Below are 19,779 nucleotides of genomic sequence, written 5' to 3' on the forward strand. Positions count from 1 at the left end.
TTTAAACCCCAAGAAAAAAAGTTCCATGATGGCATCTTTTTCAAAAATTCTCCTCCCTGCCCCGGACCCGGTCTTAACCCTTTTTTCCTTATGAATTTTGAAGTAAAGAATTGGATACCCCAAGAATTTCTTTCATTCTTAATAACCGCACTTTTAACCTCTTGTTCTTCAATTTGATAACATGTTTTTGAAAATTTCCTTTTAATATTAAATTTCCCTAATTGGTTTTAAAGTTACGTTTTTTTTATTTAAAACAAGTTTAAGAACATCTTTGATGGAATTTCCCATTTTTTTGAAATTTTCTGGGAACCCAAAAGCACACCTTTTTAAAAATTTTTACATATTTGTATTTTATTCCTTTTTAGCTTTTGGATTCAACGTACTTGTTCCAAGAATAGAAATTCTTTGAAAAAATTGTTTACTTCCTTTGATCCCCAAAAGGTCGCTTAATGGATTTATAAGGATTAATTGGGGATTTGGGAGAAATTAAAAATAATACCAAAAAACTTTGAAAGAATTATTATTCAAACCAGAATAAAACAATAAAACCCTACTCAAAATTTACCCGGCAAAAGAAATTTTAAGGTTTCTTTGGAAATTGTTTCAAATTGTCGAATTTAGGCCCAAATTTTCCATCTTCAAATTTAAGCAAAATTTTTCGGGGCCTCAAAAAGAACAAACAAAATTCTTGTTAATTAATGATCTAAAAGTAACAAATAATTTTTTTTTTTATTAAGTTCCAAGGTAAATTAATGGTAATAAAAAAAAAAAAATGGAACCAAATCAGAGGATGTAAAAAGAAATTATTTAAAAAAACAAACATAAAAGGAAAGAAAATAGGAATATAATTTAAGATTTTTTTCTAAAAGCAAGAGAAAATCAAGGGCCCCTTTCCTAACCAAAAGAAAATAACAAAAAAAAAAAATGATGAAATCCAAGGAAAAAAGGAATTTTTTTCCCTTTACACAAAAAAAAATGGGAGGAAGGAAAAGAATTCCATGGAAACTTTCAAGTTTTCTAAATAAAGGCTTTGCCAACGAACTCTTTAAATGAAACCCAAAAATTCCAAAACCCGCTATTTCCAGAAAAGGGGCGTAGTCCCACTATAAAACAAGTAGAAAATGGGATTTTTAATTGGTTTAAATTTTTTTTATATTTTACCTAAAAAAATTGAGGATCTTCTCCAAAAAAGTTTTTTTTATCTGGATTCTATTTATAGAATTTACCAGATTAAAAATAAAAATTATTTTTTAATTTAGATTAAAAAGGGTTTAGAGATCCCCGTTCTCTAGCCATCTTTGAGAAACAGTTTAGTCGGGGAGCCACAGCATAAGAAAAATTAGAGTTCACATTTATTGGAGGGTCTTTTTATCCTAAGTTTTCCAAAAATCAACCAGGTTCCCAACCTCAGGGGAGGCTTCAAACCTAGAAGATTCAGAAATTAATTTGGAGAGGAAAAGATTGGGCCTTTCTAAAGGGGAGTATTTTTTATTTCTATCTTAGGAAATTTGGGGAAACCCAAAGGAATTTTGGGTACAAAATTAGGACTATAATTTTTGTTGTTAAATGCCTGGGACTTTCAAAAGATATAAAAATTTGGCAAAGTCATGTTTTTAAAGTTTAGTAATGTTTTTTTATGTAACTAAGAAAAAATAAAAGGTCCTTAAAAATGAATCCTAACCAAAGTTTTGTAGTGGTTAGAAAGGAAAGAAACATTGAAAGAACTTTTAAGTTTGAAAATGTTTCAATAATTTGATATTAAAACTAGTGACTTGCATAGGAATAAGACAATTAAAAATTTAAAAATTTATAGTTAAGGTTAACAAAAAGAAAATGGGAAACCTTACCCAGGGAAAAATTAAAACTTGCTTTTAAGGGCCTGTTTTCAATTTAAATTTCTTAACAAATTTTAGTTCTCCAATAAGGTTAAAGTTAAAAGAAAAAGGTTGGGGAAGTTAAATGGGGAGAAATAAAATTAAAACCTGGATTTACCCCTTAAAACGAATTTAATTCCCAGACATAACATTTTAATTGTTACCCTCATCCCCTAACTAATTGCTCCCCCCCCAAAAAAAGAAAAAAGGGAAAAGATAGGTTTTAAACTTGACTGAATTAAAAGCCCAGAATTTTGCCTTTTCTTATTTGCTAAAAGATAAAGGTTTAAAAGGATATAACATTCCAAAAAGTAAACACATTATGTTTTAGAAGAAAGAATTGAAGGAAAAATTTTTCTGAATTTTGGTTAGATGTTTTAGGAAATTTACACTAAAGAAAGAAAGGGATGGGAAAATTGCCCAATGATTGGAAAAATTTAAATTAAATTCTTGATCCTGAAATTTCAATGACAAACAATTCCATTCCATTTGATAGTTTTCTATATTGGGTATTCCCTTCGGGTTTTGTAAAAATAAATGGAAATTGAAAATTTTAAAAAAAAAAAAAATTTAACAAAAAAAAAAAAAAAAAAAAGATGATTTAGTAATAAAAGGGCATGGGGGAAAAAAGGGAATTTTAAAGGGAAAGAAAAACATGGAAGTGGGAAAGATTTTAAAACAGGAAAACTTGGAAGGTATTTCTAAAAGGGAGGTACAAAAATTTGGGAAAATCATTTTTATTTGACCCGGAAAAAATTTTTTTTTGTTCTAGTTTTATGAATCCATAAGAAAAATTCTAAAACCAAAGAAAATTAAGGGTTGATTTTAATTTGATGGTTTTTTAATTTAAAATTTTTAAAAAATTTTTTAAAGTAAAAGAGGCATGGGAAAGCCAAAGGATCTAAATTTTTTTAAATACAAAAACTATCCCCTTTAATTTTCTTTTCCCAAAGTCTCTAATCAAAATCCCCAGAAAAATTTTCAAATTTATTAAAATTATGTTTTTAAATGAAATTGTTTTTAAAAAAAGATGGGAAGATAGAAAATTTGTAATTCAATATTTTTTTTGGGCCCATGAGACCTAAGTAACAAAGGAAAAAATTAAAAGGGTGGGGAAAAAAAAATTAAGAAGGGGAAAAATCTGATATTTCCAAAAAAGGGTAAAAAAGAATTTTTTTGAAATTTTATTTTCGGTGGGAAGAAAAATGTTTTTTTTTTTAAACCAAAATTTTTAACAAGAACAAACAAAATTTCAACTCAGGGGGTGGCCTTTAGGAAACCTTTGGGACATCCCCTGACCCTTAATTAAGAAAAGCTTACTTTCAGAACAAAAGAATTTGCCCAAACTCATTAAACCCGAAATTTGGGGAAACTATTAAATTTTATTTAAACTTAAAAGTACTATAATAAATTTTAGTAATTAAAAGGGAAGGGTGGGAAAAACTTTTAAAATTCAAAATTAAAAAAGGGAAATTTAAATGTTTTTTGAAATTTTAAAATAAAGTTATTTTTTTTGAATAAAGGAAACCCTGAGGAAAAATCTTTTTAAAATTTAAACACACTTTTCTTTTTTACTAAAAAATTCCCTTACCCCTTTAAAAATGGAAAGACTCACCATCCTGAGTTCAAATCTGACTTCAGACATTTACTAGCTATGTGACCCTGGATATGTCACTTATCCCTATTTGCCCAAATTTGCTTTTCTATAAAATGAGCTGGAGAAGGAAATAGCAAACCACTCCAGTATATGTCCAATATATGTGACCCCCAAATGGGGTCATAGAGAGTCAGATAAGATTGGAACAACTGAATAACAATAAATGTTAGGTGGTGGATACAAAGACAAAAATTCAATTCTCCCTGCCCTTAATGAGACCCACTGAAGGAATCTAGGATATTTAATCCAGAGAAAACTTGAGGGATAAGGAGATGGGAGTAGAATATAGCTGTCTCCAGTTGTCTACAGTGTTGCCATATGAAGGGATTTGTTTTTGTTTTGATTTGTAGAGCTAAGAGTAATGACTAAAAAGTACAAAGAGGCAAACAAATATAGCTAACTCATGGTGGATGGACCAGTTTAGGGAAGCACAAATTTACTCGCCCTACTGAAGTTTTTCAAGCAATGACTCAAGATCCATCTGTTGAGTTTATTATAGAAAAAGACTTACTTTTTCAGATACAAATTGAACTATATGACCTCTGATAACTCAATAACTTTGAGGTTCTATTATTGTGACTATGTAAATTTATATTCTCATTCAACTGTATAGTACAATATAATATACATTTTCATCCTGTCTTACTTTTCCTTTTTTCATTACTTATTGTTCCCTGTTATTCAGACTCTGGATCTAGTCAAACTAATCTTTCCTAATCACACTTGACATTCTATTTTCCATCACTATGCCTTTGTACTGGATGTTCTTCCCTCCATCCTGTCCTATGGAGAACATATTTAGAATCACTCCATTCTTACCTCTACCTCTCAGAATCCTTAACTTCTTTCAAGGCTCAAATTCAAATGCCATCTTCTACATGAGGATTTTCTTGATTGCTCAAGTTGCTACTAAATTCCCATTCCCTCTTGTTGAACTTATCTTTTAACAATGTTGCATAAACCCTCCATGTATACTTAGTTTCCCCTTGTCAAATTGAGCAGAATTACATATCTATTTATAACTTGTCATTTATTCAATGAGCATTTATTTAAGCATTTACCATGCAAAAATATCATTAGTGACTGTCCTTTACATAGCTCTTTAAAAGTTTACAACACTTACTACTGGGATTATATCCCAAAGAGATTATAAAGAAGGGAAAGGGACCTGTATGTGCACGAATGTTTGTGGCAGCCCTTTTTGTAGTGGCTAAAAACTGGAAACTGAATGGATGTCCATCAGTTGGAGAATGGCTGAATAAATTGTGGTATATGAATATTATGGAATATTACTGTTCTGTAAGAAATGACCAACAGGATGATTTCAGAAAGGCCTGGAGAGACTTACACGAACTGATGCTGAGTGAAATGAGCAGGACCAGGAGATCATTATATACTTCAACAACAATACTATATAATGACCAGTTCTGATGGACCAGGCCATCCTCAGCAACGAGATCAACCAAATCATTTCTAATGGAGCAGTAATGAACTGAACTAGCTATCCAGAAAAAGAACTCTGGGAGATGACTAAAAACCATTACATTGAATTCCCAATCCCTATATTTATGTCCACCTGCATTTTTGATTTCCTTCACAAGCTAATTGTACAATATTTCAGTCTGATTCTTTTTGTACAGCAAAATAACGTTTTGGTCATGTCTACTTATTGTGTATCTAATTTATATTTTAATATATTTAACATCTACTGGTCATCCTGCCATCTAGGGGAGGGGGTGGGAGGGTAAGAGGTGAAAAATGGGAACAAGAGGTTTGGCAATTGTTAATGCTGTAAAGTTACCCATGCATATATCCTGTAAATAAAAGGCTATTAAATAAAAAAAAAAAGTTTACAACACTTTCTATATACTACCTCATTTGATTCTCACAACTCTCTAAGGTTATTATGACATATTATTATCCTCCTCATTTGACAGAAAAGGAAACTGAGCCTCAGGCAAGTGAAACCACAAAAGTCAGCAAGTATCTGAGATTAAAATGCAGGACTTGCTGATTCCAAGCCCAACACTATCCCTCAATACCACTCTGACTCACGGGGCTGGGTATCCTCCCATAATCATTTTGACAAAACTCTTACCAACAACATTGGAGAAACTGTCACTGCTCCTTAAAGTTGACAAAAAGTCTTTGATATTCACTGAATCATCATCTGCAAGGTAGAAAAGAGACAGATTGAGCCAGAGCAAAATCTATAGACAAAGCATTTATTGGCCCATTTATTAACCACTAAAACAGACGTTTAATTAGTTTTTTCATTTCTCTGGGACTTTGTATATTTATTGAGTGTTTGAAATTCATTTTATTGCTATCCCAACAACCCCAGAAAGTAGGCATACCATTCCTGATCTTTATTACAAGCAAATAGAAATTTTAAAGTTGAGTGAATGAGGTCAACAGACTATTACACAGCAAAACTGCTAAACTATTATTTTGCTTCAGTTCTAAGTTATCACTAATTTAGCTATTGGAAGATTTTCCTTGGAGTAGTGGAGAGAATGTCAGCCCTGAAATCAGCAAGAGCTGGCAATGACACACATTGGTTATATTGTACTGGTCAAGTCATTTAGCTTCTCAAGACTCTAGAACTCTAAAAAAGTGCCAGAAGTTTCCTTACCCAGCAGTTTCCTTTAAAAGTTAATAACCCTGGCTTCAAGCAGAAGCATGTACATTAAAAATTAAAAAAACAAAAATCCTCTCAACTCCATTGTGAAGAGAATGCTGACTCAATGGTGTGTGTCTATGAGGGGGATAATTGACATGAAAGCTGTGGAAAGAGAGACATCTTTTCTTACTGTTTCTTCAAGGAGAAACAAAAAAGAAAAAGAACAAACCCTTGTCAGACAATATACAGAACTCCCATTAGGAGTGATATAAGTCAGTTCAACTAAGAAAAGAGGCCCTCACTCAAAGGGAAATTCCCAAAAAATTTCTAAAGAACTAAGTTAAAAATTACAGCATGTTTGATGAGCCAGCTGGGCCCACATCTTGCCTCTGACTCATGCTGGTTATGTGGGCAATTTACTTGAGTCCCCAACCTTTCGGACAGTCCTCTACAGTCAATAGTTCCAAAGGAAATCCCAACTTGCTTTATTTAATAAGGGAAGTTCCCTTACCTAAGAGTTCCTTAGATCAATGAAATCACAGATCCAATTCCAATCCCCATTCCTAAAAAATAAGAACTCTGAGGATTCAGAGAAATAAAGGAACAACAACTGGATAAAGCAATATAAATTAAGTAAAACCAGGAGAAGATTATGCACAATGATTCCAATCATGTGAATCAAAAAAATACAAAACCCAAACTATAAGTAATTATAATAACCAATGTTGGTCTTGGGGAAAAGATAATGAATGAAATACACCTCTCTCCCTTCAACAAAGAGATGTGGGACTGTGGAGGCATATAGTGTCAGAGAAGGTCTCAAGTTATTTTTGCTTAATTGTCTCAGTCACAGGAGTTTTCAATGCTAGGAAAGAAGTAAGGGGAGGGTTATATCAGGGGATTAGTGATATAAAAATTAAAAGCACCCATAAAATAAAATTACACATTGTGAAAATAAAATACCTGTAGATGTAAGTAATTTTTCCAACTGTTCTTTAGGCAAATCAATCCCCATGTTCTTCAAGACATAATCCAAGTCCTTCTTAGCTACCTTGTCATCTGTGATCATACTTAAGGCAAGGATTCTCTCAGATGGTTCTAGAAACAAACAAATGGTAATTATTTGGCAGAGTAACTTAAATTTACTTAAAAAAAAAAACAAGGGGGAAGATACTTCTCGTAATACTGGGCTAATAAATAAATGGCACTCTGTAGCTAATTATCACATTATGTAGGCATGGTAAGAAAGAAGGCATAGCAAGAAGATCAAACTAGCCATGAATTTACTCTACATTATTCAGGAACCCATACTAATTTATTACCAAGGTTCTACCAGCATTTCCTCTACTGATAAAAATGTACCAATAGTAGTAAATTCTTATTCTTTCAATGTAAAAAGTTCAAAGCCTTTGTTTGCCTTCATCTTGCCAAAAAGAAACAGATTAAATTCAAACCTAAACTAAGATATTTTATGAATATAGGCAAGAGTATGGAACACAAGACCTAAAAATATCCTCAAGTAAACAATTTATCCAACCCTTGAGATAACTTCAGATGCATCTGAAATGTCTTTGATTTGACCTTGTAGGATATTTAGCTCAATCACTCCCTATATCATTCTATTGGTGTTTAATTGACTAAAGATATGTTTAAGGCCTGTTAATAGAACTTATCCTGGACAAAATGATTCAGATAAGAGAAGTTTTGTAACCTCCCATTTCCTTCTTCAGCATTTCCATCACTTTTTGGCATGCCCTTCTCCAGATTTCTGATTATAGGTAGCCAGTTCTCTCCAGCTGACCCTAGACTGACAAATTTCATCATTCCTTCATAACATCCATCCCCATGTCATTTACCCAAACTTGTCCTCTGTTCCAGCAATGGCCCAAATTTCAGAGCTTTCCTTTTAACCTGATCTATGAAAAGTTTGCCTGTTTTAAATTAGAGGTCATAGATCATAGCCATTCCTTCAGGATATCATTTTTTGTTTCCCAATCCAAAATGATCAATTAGTCTTGTGCATTAATGACAATGTCACTCAATACAATTAGCACAATAATAGTTTCATAGAACCATAGATTTTTAAGAGTTGAAAGGTATCTCAAAAGATTATCCAATTAGAAAACCCCTCTGTAATAATCCTGACAAATGTTTATACCAAGCTAATTGCTTGAAAAACTTCAGGGAGGAAAAACCAAGTCTTCCAAGGTAGTCTATTCTATATCTAGGTAGCTGTAATCACTACAGAGTTTTTCCTCATACTATATATAAGCCAGCCTTTGAAATGTCTATTAGTTCTTAGTTTTTCTCCCTAAGTCCAAGAAAAACAAGTCCAATCCTACTTCAACATGAGGATCAAATACCTGGGAAAAACTGCTGCAACCCCAACTTAATCTTTTCTTGTCCAAACTAAACATCTACACACTCTCTCTTTAGCCAATTGACCATTTATAACTTCCTTACTAAGAAACAAGCAGGCCTTCTGTAAGGTCCTTTTGTCTATGGTTATACTTTCTTGTCATATAAAAACAGGAAATTAAAAGTTCACAGTTGACTATTCCTGTGCTTTCTTAAAGAAATCATTAAAAGGGATAGGTTTCTGAAAGAAGCAGTTCAGAGTATTATGGGAAATAATGCCAAATACTGAGCCACAGGATAGGATTCTAATCTTAAGACTTAAGAATATGCAGGGTCTTCACCCCTGGAAAATCAGAAAAACAAGGTCTGAGAATACAAAAGATGTACCCATGTGAGCTAACTGTTTCCAAAACTAATTCATTTCTAAATACATATCTTTTCTGGAGAAAGGACTTTCTTATTTTCATTGCAAAAGACCCTTAGATTCCAAGTCAAGACTTCCAATCATTAGCCAAGCACAAATTCTGTTGTTGTATATCCATTTGCATTCCTAAGATGAGTTTATTGAGAATGTTGGCTCCATAATATATTCCAAGTTTCTAAACAATAAAAGCAAATTTTCATCAATCATAGTACATTTCTTACCTATTGTTTCCTGTGCTTGTTGTCTTGTATCTTCTAGAGCCTTATAGAACTTGTCAAAATCTACATTTTTATTTTCTGCAAGGTAAAATATTTGGGTACAAAATATTTTTTAAATAGTCTTAATAAATAAAGATCAGTGGTATAATAAAGACATTATGCATTATTATACTAGTTTCTCTGTCATTAATGAGCAACTAAGTTGATCTGCAAAACCAGATTACTTTTTTCAAAGTTTATATTATCAAAGAATACTATTACTACTAATAACTAACATTTATATAATGCTTGCAAAGTACTTTTCATATATTATCTGTTTTTGTGGGATGACTGTATCAAAATATGTCATGTGAGACTAGGTAATAAAAGATTCATTCTCCAACCAAAGTGAACTATAATATTGAAGTGAGATTTGGAGATCAGCTCACAGAAACACATGAATCCTGGAGTGGCCTGTGATAATCCTAGAAGTTTCCTGAGTAGAAATGTTTTAATTCATTGGGCAAGGGAAGCAATGAAATCCCCTTGCTTTAATAGAAAGAAAAACTCTCTAATAATCAAGGAAATGTAAATCAAAACAATTTTAAGGTATCTCCCCTTATGATGACAAAAACTGGAAAAAAAATTATTGCGGGTAGACCATAGGCACCCTTAAAATAATGTTCATAGGACTATAACTGATGCAAGCATTTTGAAAAGCAATATGACAATGTACTATAATAATCACAAAAAAATCATAAAGAAACAAATGCCAACAAGCATTTATTAAGCACCTACTCTGTATATCCATATTTTGGGTCAACAATTTCCATTTCCAAAATTTATCCCAAAATAGCATTATGAAAAAAGACTATTTGTAAATATGTATATGTGTGTGTATATATATATATGTATATGTATATGTATATATATATATATATCTGTGTATCTGTGAATAGTATATATATATATATACTATTCACAGATACTTGTTTTGTAATAGAAAAATGAGGGAAACCCCTATCTACCAAACAATTATACCTTAGCTAAATTTTATATTGCACATTATGATCAAAAATGATGAATGTAAAGCAAAAGAATAAATATGGAAAGACCTATATGAAGTGATAGAAAGTGAAGTCATTAGAACTAGAACCGTATTCATCTTGATAAAAATATTTTTGAAGAGAAAAAAACAGGGAGGGAAAGAAAATAGAAGGGGGAAGAAAATAATGAGGAGGACAAAGAGGAGAAAGAGGAGAAAGGGTGGGAATGAAAAAGATAGCATTTCAGACATGTCTAGAAAGAAATACAAAATAAAAGCATCCTCTCTCTCTCCTTGTTTGTTACACTAATGTATTTGGTTAAATAGATTGTATTCCTTACTTTGGTATGTTTTCATTGATTATATTTTACTTTGTGTGTTTAATTGATTATATGCCTAATAGTGATTCTTGTCTATCGGGTTTTGTTTCGTTTTTAAATAAGAGAAACAATCATCAATTTTGGTTTAGCCTTTCACCTGTCTAAAGAGGCTAGGGAGGTTAGATCACATGACCTTTAGAGATTGTTTCCAGCTCTTTGATTCTTTGATTCTATTTCTGTTCTTGATTTGTTGAACCTGTTTAAGCCCATTAATTGTTCAATTCAAAATCATCAGTTATTATTCTGAATATTTTATCTCCTTCATTCCACAATCAGAAGAAAGGAACTCAGATCCTTTCATGCCAAGTCCTTCTGATTAAAGATGGAATCAAGGTACCAATCTGGGATTGTAAACAGGGGTAACAGATATACAGAAGATAAGAAACAAAATCCCAAGTTAAAGTTAAGAACAACAGAGAACAAAGTCAACCTAAGACAAGATCAGAAACATAATGAGTCAGATGTAATAAGGAAATAATAATAATAGCTGTAATTTATATAGTACATTAAGGTTCACAAAGTGCTTTATGTTATTTCATTGTGAGGATTATTTGATCCTCACAAGTGAGGTAGATGTTATTATTCACCCCATTTTACAAAAGAACATCATCAAACAACTTAGTGTCTTGAGACAATATTTGAACTCAAGACTTCTGTTCATCACTTTAGCTACAGCTCCATTGGCTGTACCTGGCACCCTGGCTTTACACTGCACTTGACTTATGATTCTGGCTTGCAGCTTAACTCTTAGATTTGGGGGGAAGGGAAAGGGGTGAAACTGGTCCCTCCAAAAAGGAGTGAATCTGATCAGGGAATTTCTAGCTCTTCTCATTGAACTGGGCTAAAAAATTACAATTTTGATAGAATTTAGCCCTGAATCTGCCAAGAGAGGAAAGATCTTTGAAGCTCTGCTGTCCAGTACTCCATGTTCTTTTCTCATAGTAATTCTATACACAACACATAATAAGTATCTAGTAATTGTTTACTGATTGACTTTATATTTAAAATACCAACCATCTACTGGCACTGTCTTCAGTGCCTGTTGGAATTTCTCTTCTGTTAAATCAGGATCTAATGTGTGCAGAGGGACCCATAAATCATTCACTGGGACCTTGTTGCCCTTGAATGTTTCTACTTTTTTAAGACTTTCTTCTGTTGCTATGGATTTAGAGAGAAAAAAAGGTTCATTATGTTGATCCAAAAACTTAATGCATTTAAGTCGTCATCAGTCATTTATTTCTATTTGGCAATATTTTCCATTGGAGTTAATCACTTTTCCATTTATAAAGTACCATTTTTCAAATAAATAGGCTCTAATGAGATTAAGTATAGTATAATCTATTAAGATTATACTGAATTGAATTTTATCCTTTTTTAAATTATTCAGAAGACACTTCAGGAATTTTGTAGTTCAAGGCCATTATTGTAACAAATATATTATAGATATACATAAATGCCTTGTCAACTAATGGAACTTTTGATAAATCAGCTTTCACTATATATCAGTCTGAGTCTGTAATAAGTATGGCCAAATCTGACAATGCCAAAACATTCAGCCTATCTAATGAATTGTGCTTTAATGGTAGATTTACATGCATCAAGAAAGCTGGAATACCCATTCTGCTCTTCTCATTTTTAAGATGATCTCAAAATAATGGGACACATAAAATAGTCAGATCTCAGGTCCAAATTAACCAAGCTGTATAGATCTGACTTATTCACAAACAGTTCAGCTTTAGAAATAGTCCCTTGCTCAAAGGACAATATGATTAGCATACTGTCTGGGGAAATAACAACAACAACAGTAATAATATTGGCCTGTCTGCTCTTGAAGTTGTACAGAGCATACTTACAGTGAGCCTCAAGAGGCTAAGTTTTTAGTGCTTTTAATAAATTATAAAAAGAAATTATTTTATCTCACTGGGCAATGGTCCATAGAGCATAAATTAAACTAAATATAAAAAATAATTGAGATAAGAGGGTTTGTTCCAAGACTAATTCAATCTAAATCTCTTTAGAAATAATGAGAATAAATTTGGTGATAATAATATCACCCTGAAATCCCAAGCTATCATCCATGATGGTATGTCAGAATCTCTATATTCCCTCAGAGTACCATAAGACCTTCAACAACCTATTCTGACAAACCATTGATTAGTTTTATGACAAAATCAGTTATTGGATTAGTATCCTAATCAGGGTGAAAAAAAAAAAACTATTCCCATGAATCTAAGAAACAGATAGAGCATCATAGATTTACAGGCTGGGCCTACTCAAAGTTATAATTATGATCAGTTTGATATGAAAAGTTATATAATGAATAGTTTTCTGGTACCACTAAGAGGTAAGACATTAAAACAAGTTACAAATATAAGTAAGCTACTTGTTGGAAATACTTTGATGTGAATTGTACTATCCAATAAAGTAAGTGTACATGAATTGGATCAAATACACTTTCATTATGTATCTACATTATATCATAACAAAATTGGAAATGGATCTTAGTTAAAAGCAAAGGTTTAACACTGGGTTCCTTTATTTCTTTTGTCAATAGTACTGTCACTTCTGAGAGTACCTCTTCAGAAAGGAGGAAGAGAATTGACAGATGTTATTAGAGAACATGATGAACAGGACAAAAATTTAGACAAACACTTTTGAGACAAGCAAATATCACCTAACCAAGTAAGAGTAAAGCTAATAACATGTACATGTATAAAATGGCTAAGATCCAAAAATGGAATTAAAATGACTTTTCTGGATGACATCCTTATGAATTCAACCAACAATATGTTAATAAAGCAGCATTAAACAAATGACAAAGTCATGAGGATCTGTTTGTAGAAAGGGAAGGAATTATGATGGTAATTAAGTATCAGGTCATTGTCACTAAAAAATAAAGAAGGAATAAGTCTTACTGAGCTTTGACTTAATGATTCAAATTGAATTATAAAAGGAAACACTAGAGATTGTGTAATACATCAAAGCTAACTATAATAATTTAGCATATACAAAAATATTTTGAAAAATATGATCTGGTGGTGTACATCACCAGCTCACTGTCTTTCCTGGGGGTTGTTGTTTGTCTTTCATTCTCCAAGAGGACCATGAATTCAGAAAAGTGATGCATAGTATTCAAGTGAATTGGATTCAAATGAGGAAGGGCTATGCAAAGTCACCAACCTCACTTCTTTTCTGGGGCCATCTGGGTCCAGTGGCCAGATATAGATCAGGACAACTGGAGATAAGCCTAAATTGATATGATAAATTTTCATTCTATAAATATGGACCTTAAAATATCACTGAAGAACTCAACCAATAAAGTTAACTAGAATTAAAGCATTATATACCATATTGTTGTCCATGATCACTCAGACATAGCAGTGATACATAAAAATTTAAAAATAATTTTTAGTATATTTCACTCATATTAGATCTCACAATCTCTAAATTATGTAGAATAAAAAGATTTTATGTTTGTAGCAGCCTTTTTGTAGTGGCAAAGAATTGAAAACTGAGTGGATCCCATCAGTTGGAGAATGGCTGGATAAAAGTTATGATATATGAATGTTATGGAATATTTATTGTTCTATAAGAAATAATTAGAAAGATGATTTCAAAAAGGCCTGGAGAGACTTACAGAAAGTGATGCTAAGTGAAGTAAGTAAAACCAAGAGAACATTATACATAGCAACAACAAGATTATGTGATGATCAACTCTGATGGACATGGCTCTTTTCAATAGTGAGGTGATTCAGGCCAATTCCAATAGTCTTGTGACAGAGAGAGCCATCTAACCCAGAGAGTGGGACTGTGGGAACTGAGTGTAGATCATAACATAGTGTTTTCACCGGTTTTTGTTGTTATTTGCTTGCTTTTTTGTTTTCTTTTTCATTTTTTTCTTTTTTGATCTGATTTTTCTTATGTAGTATGATCATTGTGGAAATATCTATAGAAGAATTGCACATATTTAACATATGATGGATTACTTGATGTCTAGGGGAGGGGGTGGCTTGATCTCAAAGTGCTCACAATCTAATATGGAAAATGACAGGCAAAGAACTATGTATAAACTGTACGCACAGAGTACTAAATATATGTATTTTATGTTATATATATGATTATATATTATATTAAATATATACATATTTATATATTTATTATATTATATTATATATAATATATATTTATATATATTATATATATATATGTATATGTAGATATATATGTATATACATACACACATGTAACTCCTCACTTAATTGTAGCCTTCTTTAGGATAGAGGTGGGGAGGGAGATATAATATAATAATATATATAATATATAAATATAATATAATAATATAATATTATATATATTTATTATATTATAATATTTGCATATTAATAGCTATATATACTACAGGATATATTTATATGTACATATATGTATATGTATGTATGTATAGATACTTAGTGCCTTTCCTCTAAGAATATACCTAATTGCTCCTGTATTCCAAGCCAGTGAAAATCAAAATGCTTGGAATTGAGAGATGAAAGGTCATGTGCCAGAAAAATAAAAGAGGATGCCGAATTGAAAGTCTAAAAATGCAATCTTCTCTTAATGTGATATGAAGATTTTGATAATCTCATTTTAAACACTTTTCAAAAACTTATCTCATAAAAAATTATGAGACCAGAAACCTAATTGTAGAATAATTTAGAGACAAGCCTGAAACTTAAAAGTCCTATCAATGCTTTCAGAATCTATGAATATCAATATCATTATCAATGTCATAGGATTCTGGAATTGGTAAAGGTCATCTAGTCTAACTCCATACCCACCTAATTAATCAATCTTCTGAATAACACAGTATCATAGATGTAGAATAATGAGAAATCTATTTCAATTAGACCAACTACCTCATTTAACAGATGAGGAAACTTCACAGGAAAGTTAAGTGATTTACTTATAATTATGGCAGAGACAGTATTAGAACCCAGATCCTCTGACTCCAATATCCATGGCAGGTTGCGGGTCTACCGTCTACTTGATTTCCTTCAATGACATACTTCCTATTTCAAAAAGCAACACATTTCATTTCCAGAGAACTCTAAATGTTGGGAAATTCTTCTTTATATTTAACCAAATACTACTTTCCACAAACTTCTACCCACTCAGTCTAGTTCTCCAATCTGCCTCCAAACAGAGCCAGTCTAATCCCATTTCCACATTATAGGCGTTCCTTCATACTGGAAAACCGAAGCTATTTCCCCACTAGATGGCATTAGATTCTCAACCTTAAAACAGATTCCAGTCTATCCAATTAACACTGATGAGCACACTTTATTTCTTAATACCCTGTTCTCTCCTGTTCTTTACTTTGCAGTTTCAACCACAAATGGCTAGGAGGTAGAAGAATTAACAGGTGTATGTTTTAATTTCTTACAATTTGAAATGAATTCGAGGATTAAGGACTTAAGAGTTAGAGAAGAACAAGGGTCAAATTATCTCAAAGATTTTTGTTGATTTTTTTTTTGGTTTGTTTGCTTAAAGACCATATTGACATAATCTTTGAATATATCCTTACATCTTTTTATAATTATGTGTCTTGATTTTGAAATGTATGGTTTACATTTTGGAGAGTAGTTTGGAACTATGCTCAAAAAGTTATCAAACTGTGCATACCCTTTGATCCAGCAGTGTTACTACTGGGATTATATCCCAAAGAGATTATAAAGAAGGGAAAGGGACCTGTATGTGCACGAATGTTTGTGGCAGCCCTTTTTGTAGTGGCTAGAAACTGGAAACTGAACGGATGTCCATCAGTTGGAGAATGGCTGAATAAATTGTGGTATATGAAAATTATGGAATATTACTGTTCTGTAAGAAATGACCAACAGGATGATTTCAGAAAGGCCTGGAGAGACTTACACGAACTGATGCTGAGTGAAATGAGCAGGACCAGGAGATCATTATATACTTCAACAACAATACTAGATGATGACCAGTTCTGATGGATCAGGCCATCCTCAGCAACGAGATCAACCAAATCATTTCTAATGGAGCAGTAATGAACTGAACTAGCTATACCCAGAAAAAGAACTCTGGGAGATGACTAAAAACCATTACATTGAATTCCCAATCCCTATATTTATGCACACCTGCATTTTTGATTTCCTTCACAAGCTAATTGTACAATATTTCAGAGTCTGATTCTTTTTGTACAGCAAAATAACGTTTTGGTCATGTATACTTATTGTGTATCTAATTTATATTTTAATATATTTAACATCTACTGGTCATCCTGCCATCTAGGGGAGGGGGTGGGGGGGTAAGAGGTGAAAAATTGGAACAAGAGGTTTGGCAATTGTTAATGCTGTAAAGTTACCCATGTATATATCCTGTAAATTAAAGGCTATTAAATTAAAAAAAAAAAAAAAAAAAAAGAAATGTATGGTTTACAAAGAAGAAGAAAGCATGGTTTTACTTACATTTTCTTTTGCCTAACAAGCGTTCACTCATCAGAGTTTTAACAAACTTTTTAAAATCCACTTTTCCTTCACCTGAAAGAGAGAAAAAGATTAATATAGGGAATGACAATTTTCTAAAGTCTTCTTCAGCATTATATTTATCTTGGTTTTCCCTAAAGTTTTCAGTTATGAAGCCCATTATTAAAAATATGGATTTACATAAAATAAGGAGTTATATCTGATGCATATTTTTCTGATGGGATATTTCATAGAGGGCTGGGCTTAGAGTAAGGAAAACCTGCAATTCTCACACCTTCTCTGACACATACTTACTCTAGGAATGAAGTTGTCACCTAGTTTTTCAGTGCCTCAAATAACTGTCTAGGACCATAAATTGCAAATAAGTTGCCAATATGTTGGAAATAACTAGAATACGTATTAGTGATCCTATTTTATAGATAAGGAAATTGAGGTGAAGAAAGTTTAAATGACTTGCCTAATAGTAAACTAATGGCAGAGCTGTGTATACATAACATGCTGCTACTTATACTCAAAATGATCATTATTCAAAGGACTTACAGAAGTTTTCTATTCAGAACAGGCACATGACAATGTTATCCTGCATTTCCACAGCTTCTATCTGTTTGCAAAATTCCTTTAAATTACTAATACCCATTTGAGATGGGCCTAAATCTAAAACAATATCAGATGGGAAACTAGAGCCAGTCACAAAATAGTTGAAAGGACTTGAAGAAGTACTATATATATATATATATATATATATATATATATATATAAAAGATTGTCACCTAGTTTATGTAGACTAGGAGATAGGGAGACCATTCTTAGGATGATCATTGATTTGGCTTCCTTGACATCTAAGAGATAAAGGGCCCAATTTATGAGGTATTGAGAGATTTTAGCAGACTTCCCATTTGCCAAATTGGACTGCTTTTTTGGCAGAATATAGTGGCTTGCCATAGTAAATGCAGAGACAAAAGGGAGTAGCCTTTTTATCTGAATTACTATCATGTTTAACCTTAGGAACCATGTCTCTTTTTTTTCTTTTTATTATTAGCAAAGTCATTTTTATTTCATTTCATAGTCTACCAGTGTCTCATTACTTTCTGACCCAATGACTGAATTGCTGGACTGAGTTAGGCCTCTCCTTGCTCTGCTAATTAAGTCAATGGTTCTCTGCCTACAGAATAGGATAGTTATTACAAAGAAGCAATATCTCAATCATTTAATCACCAGGTCTGCATTAAGCACCTAGTGTGTGTAAATTCCTATGCTAGGCACTGTAGATACAAAAAGCAAGCAAAAAAAAAAAACCCAAAAGGAAGCAATCTGTCCTCTCAAATGCTTTATATTCCATCAAGGGAGATAACTTCATTGCTGTTCAGTCACTTTTTCAGTCGTGTCCAACTCTTCATGATCACATTTAGGGTTTTCTTGGCAAAGATGTTGGAATGATTTGCCATTTTTTTCTCCCACTCATTTTTTTGACAGATGAGGAAATTGAGGCAAACAAGGTGAAGTGACTTGCCCCGGATCACACAGTAAATATCTGAGGCCAGATATGAACTCAGGAAGATGAATCTTCCTGACTCCAGGCCTAGCACTCCATCCACTTCCCCACCCAACTGCCCTCAATGGGACAATAGTCACTACAAATATTGCTTACTTGTGTGTGCTTGATGGAAATGTGAATTTTGACTTAGAGTCATAAGATAATAGGTGGTTCACTTCACAGGATACACTGTTTTGGAGTAGAAAAGCTGGTCAAACTGAGTCTGAGAAGGGTCCTTAAAGTTTGACCTAATGGCATCCTGAGAAACTTCACTATGGACCCTGGAAGAACTGACTGAAGGAAAGCTTTGTTTCTTGGAGAAAATAACTAGAGGAAAAGCTTTGCTGTTTGGAGGAGCTGACTAGAGAAAAATATCTTTTATCTTTGCACCTTTGCCTTCATTGCCCTCTCTAAAGACAGCTAAAAGGATAAGATGTTTGTGCTCACATTTTCAAATGACATAAAGCTGGATGGGATAGCTAAACACAATAGATGATATGGGCAAGAGTACTGGACTTAATTTAGTAAGATGAAATTCAATAGGTTTAAATGTAAAATCTTACAATTGGTTAGAAGAAAGTAACTTCCTAAGTATAAGGTGGAGGAGACGATGATTAGATAACAGTAGTTATGAAAAATACCCATGGGTTTTAAAGGACTACAAGTTTTAATGGACTATGGTGATAGCTTTTGATTCTTGCATAAATTGGATTTAAGTGAGACAGAAATGCACAAAGTTGGCAGCCTCGCTCTCTCTTCCAAAGCACCACTGTTCAGTGGCAGGATAGAGTCAAGATGACCGATGATGACTGGAGGTTCAGTGGAGGAACTTGGAGTCTTCGATGTCTAACCAAGTTCTAAGCACTCCATAACATCTGATTCCCCTGCCTTCATGGACGTTGGAATAAATTGTTCTCATCCACTCATTCCATCTAAGGAAAGTCTTCACATGCTTGTGTTAGACATCCCCCTAATTCACCATAGGGTCTGAGATCCCCGGGTTACCCTCAACCTGATTTAATCCAAGTGCCAAAATGGTTTTCTGGGATATGCTTTGTTTGCTATAGCTTCTTAGAACCATAGGTGAGAGTTAAGTGGATCATTAGGTGAATCACCAAAGATAGAAAACAGCTTTGTAAAGGGCTTAGCAGCCCTCACCACAGAGGTACTGGTCTTTCCTGAACACACCTGATACCCCA

The 19,779-nt window shown here is 32.7% G+C and overlaps 1 protein-coding gene across 1 annotated transcript in view; it reads right to left on the reverse strand.

The window, feature by feature from the left end:
* Positions 1-19,474, reverse strand: part of LOC116423620 (EF-hand calcium-binding domain-containing protein 13-like) — a 43,693-nt gene extending 24,219 nt beyond the window's left edge. Inside the window, exons 1-6 of the mRNA XM_031968647.1 lie at positions 19,432-19,474; positions 17,029-17,100; positions 11,573-11,716; positions 9,158-9,232; positions 7,118-7,252; positions 5,587-5,701 (exon numbers count right to left, since the gene is read on the reverse strand). Coding sequence (XP_031824507.1) covers positions 5,587-5,701; positions 7,118-7,252; positions 9,158-9,232; positions 11,573-11,716; positions 17,029-17,100; positions 19,432-19,474 — 584 coding nt within the window. The remainder of the gene's footprint in view (positions 1-5,586; positions 5,702-7,117; positions 7,253-9,157; positions 9,233-11,572; positions 11,717-17,028; positions 17,101-19,431) is intronic.
* Between the last annotated feature and the right edge of the window lie 305 nt (positions 19,475-19,779).

The sequence above is a fragment of the Sarcophilus harrisii genome, chromosome 4 (assembly GCF_902635505.1).
Source record: "Sarcophilus harrisii chromosome 4, mSarHar1.11, whole genome shotgun sequence".
In the NCBI taxonomy this organism is placed as follows: domain Eukaryota; kingdom Metazoa; phylum Chordata; class Mammalia; order Dasyuromorphia; family Dasyuridae; genus Sarcophilus; species Sarcophilus harrisii.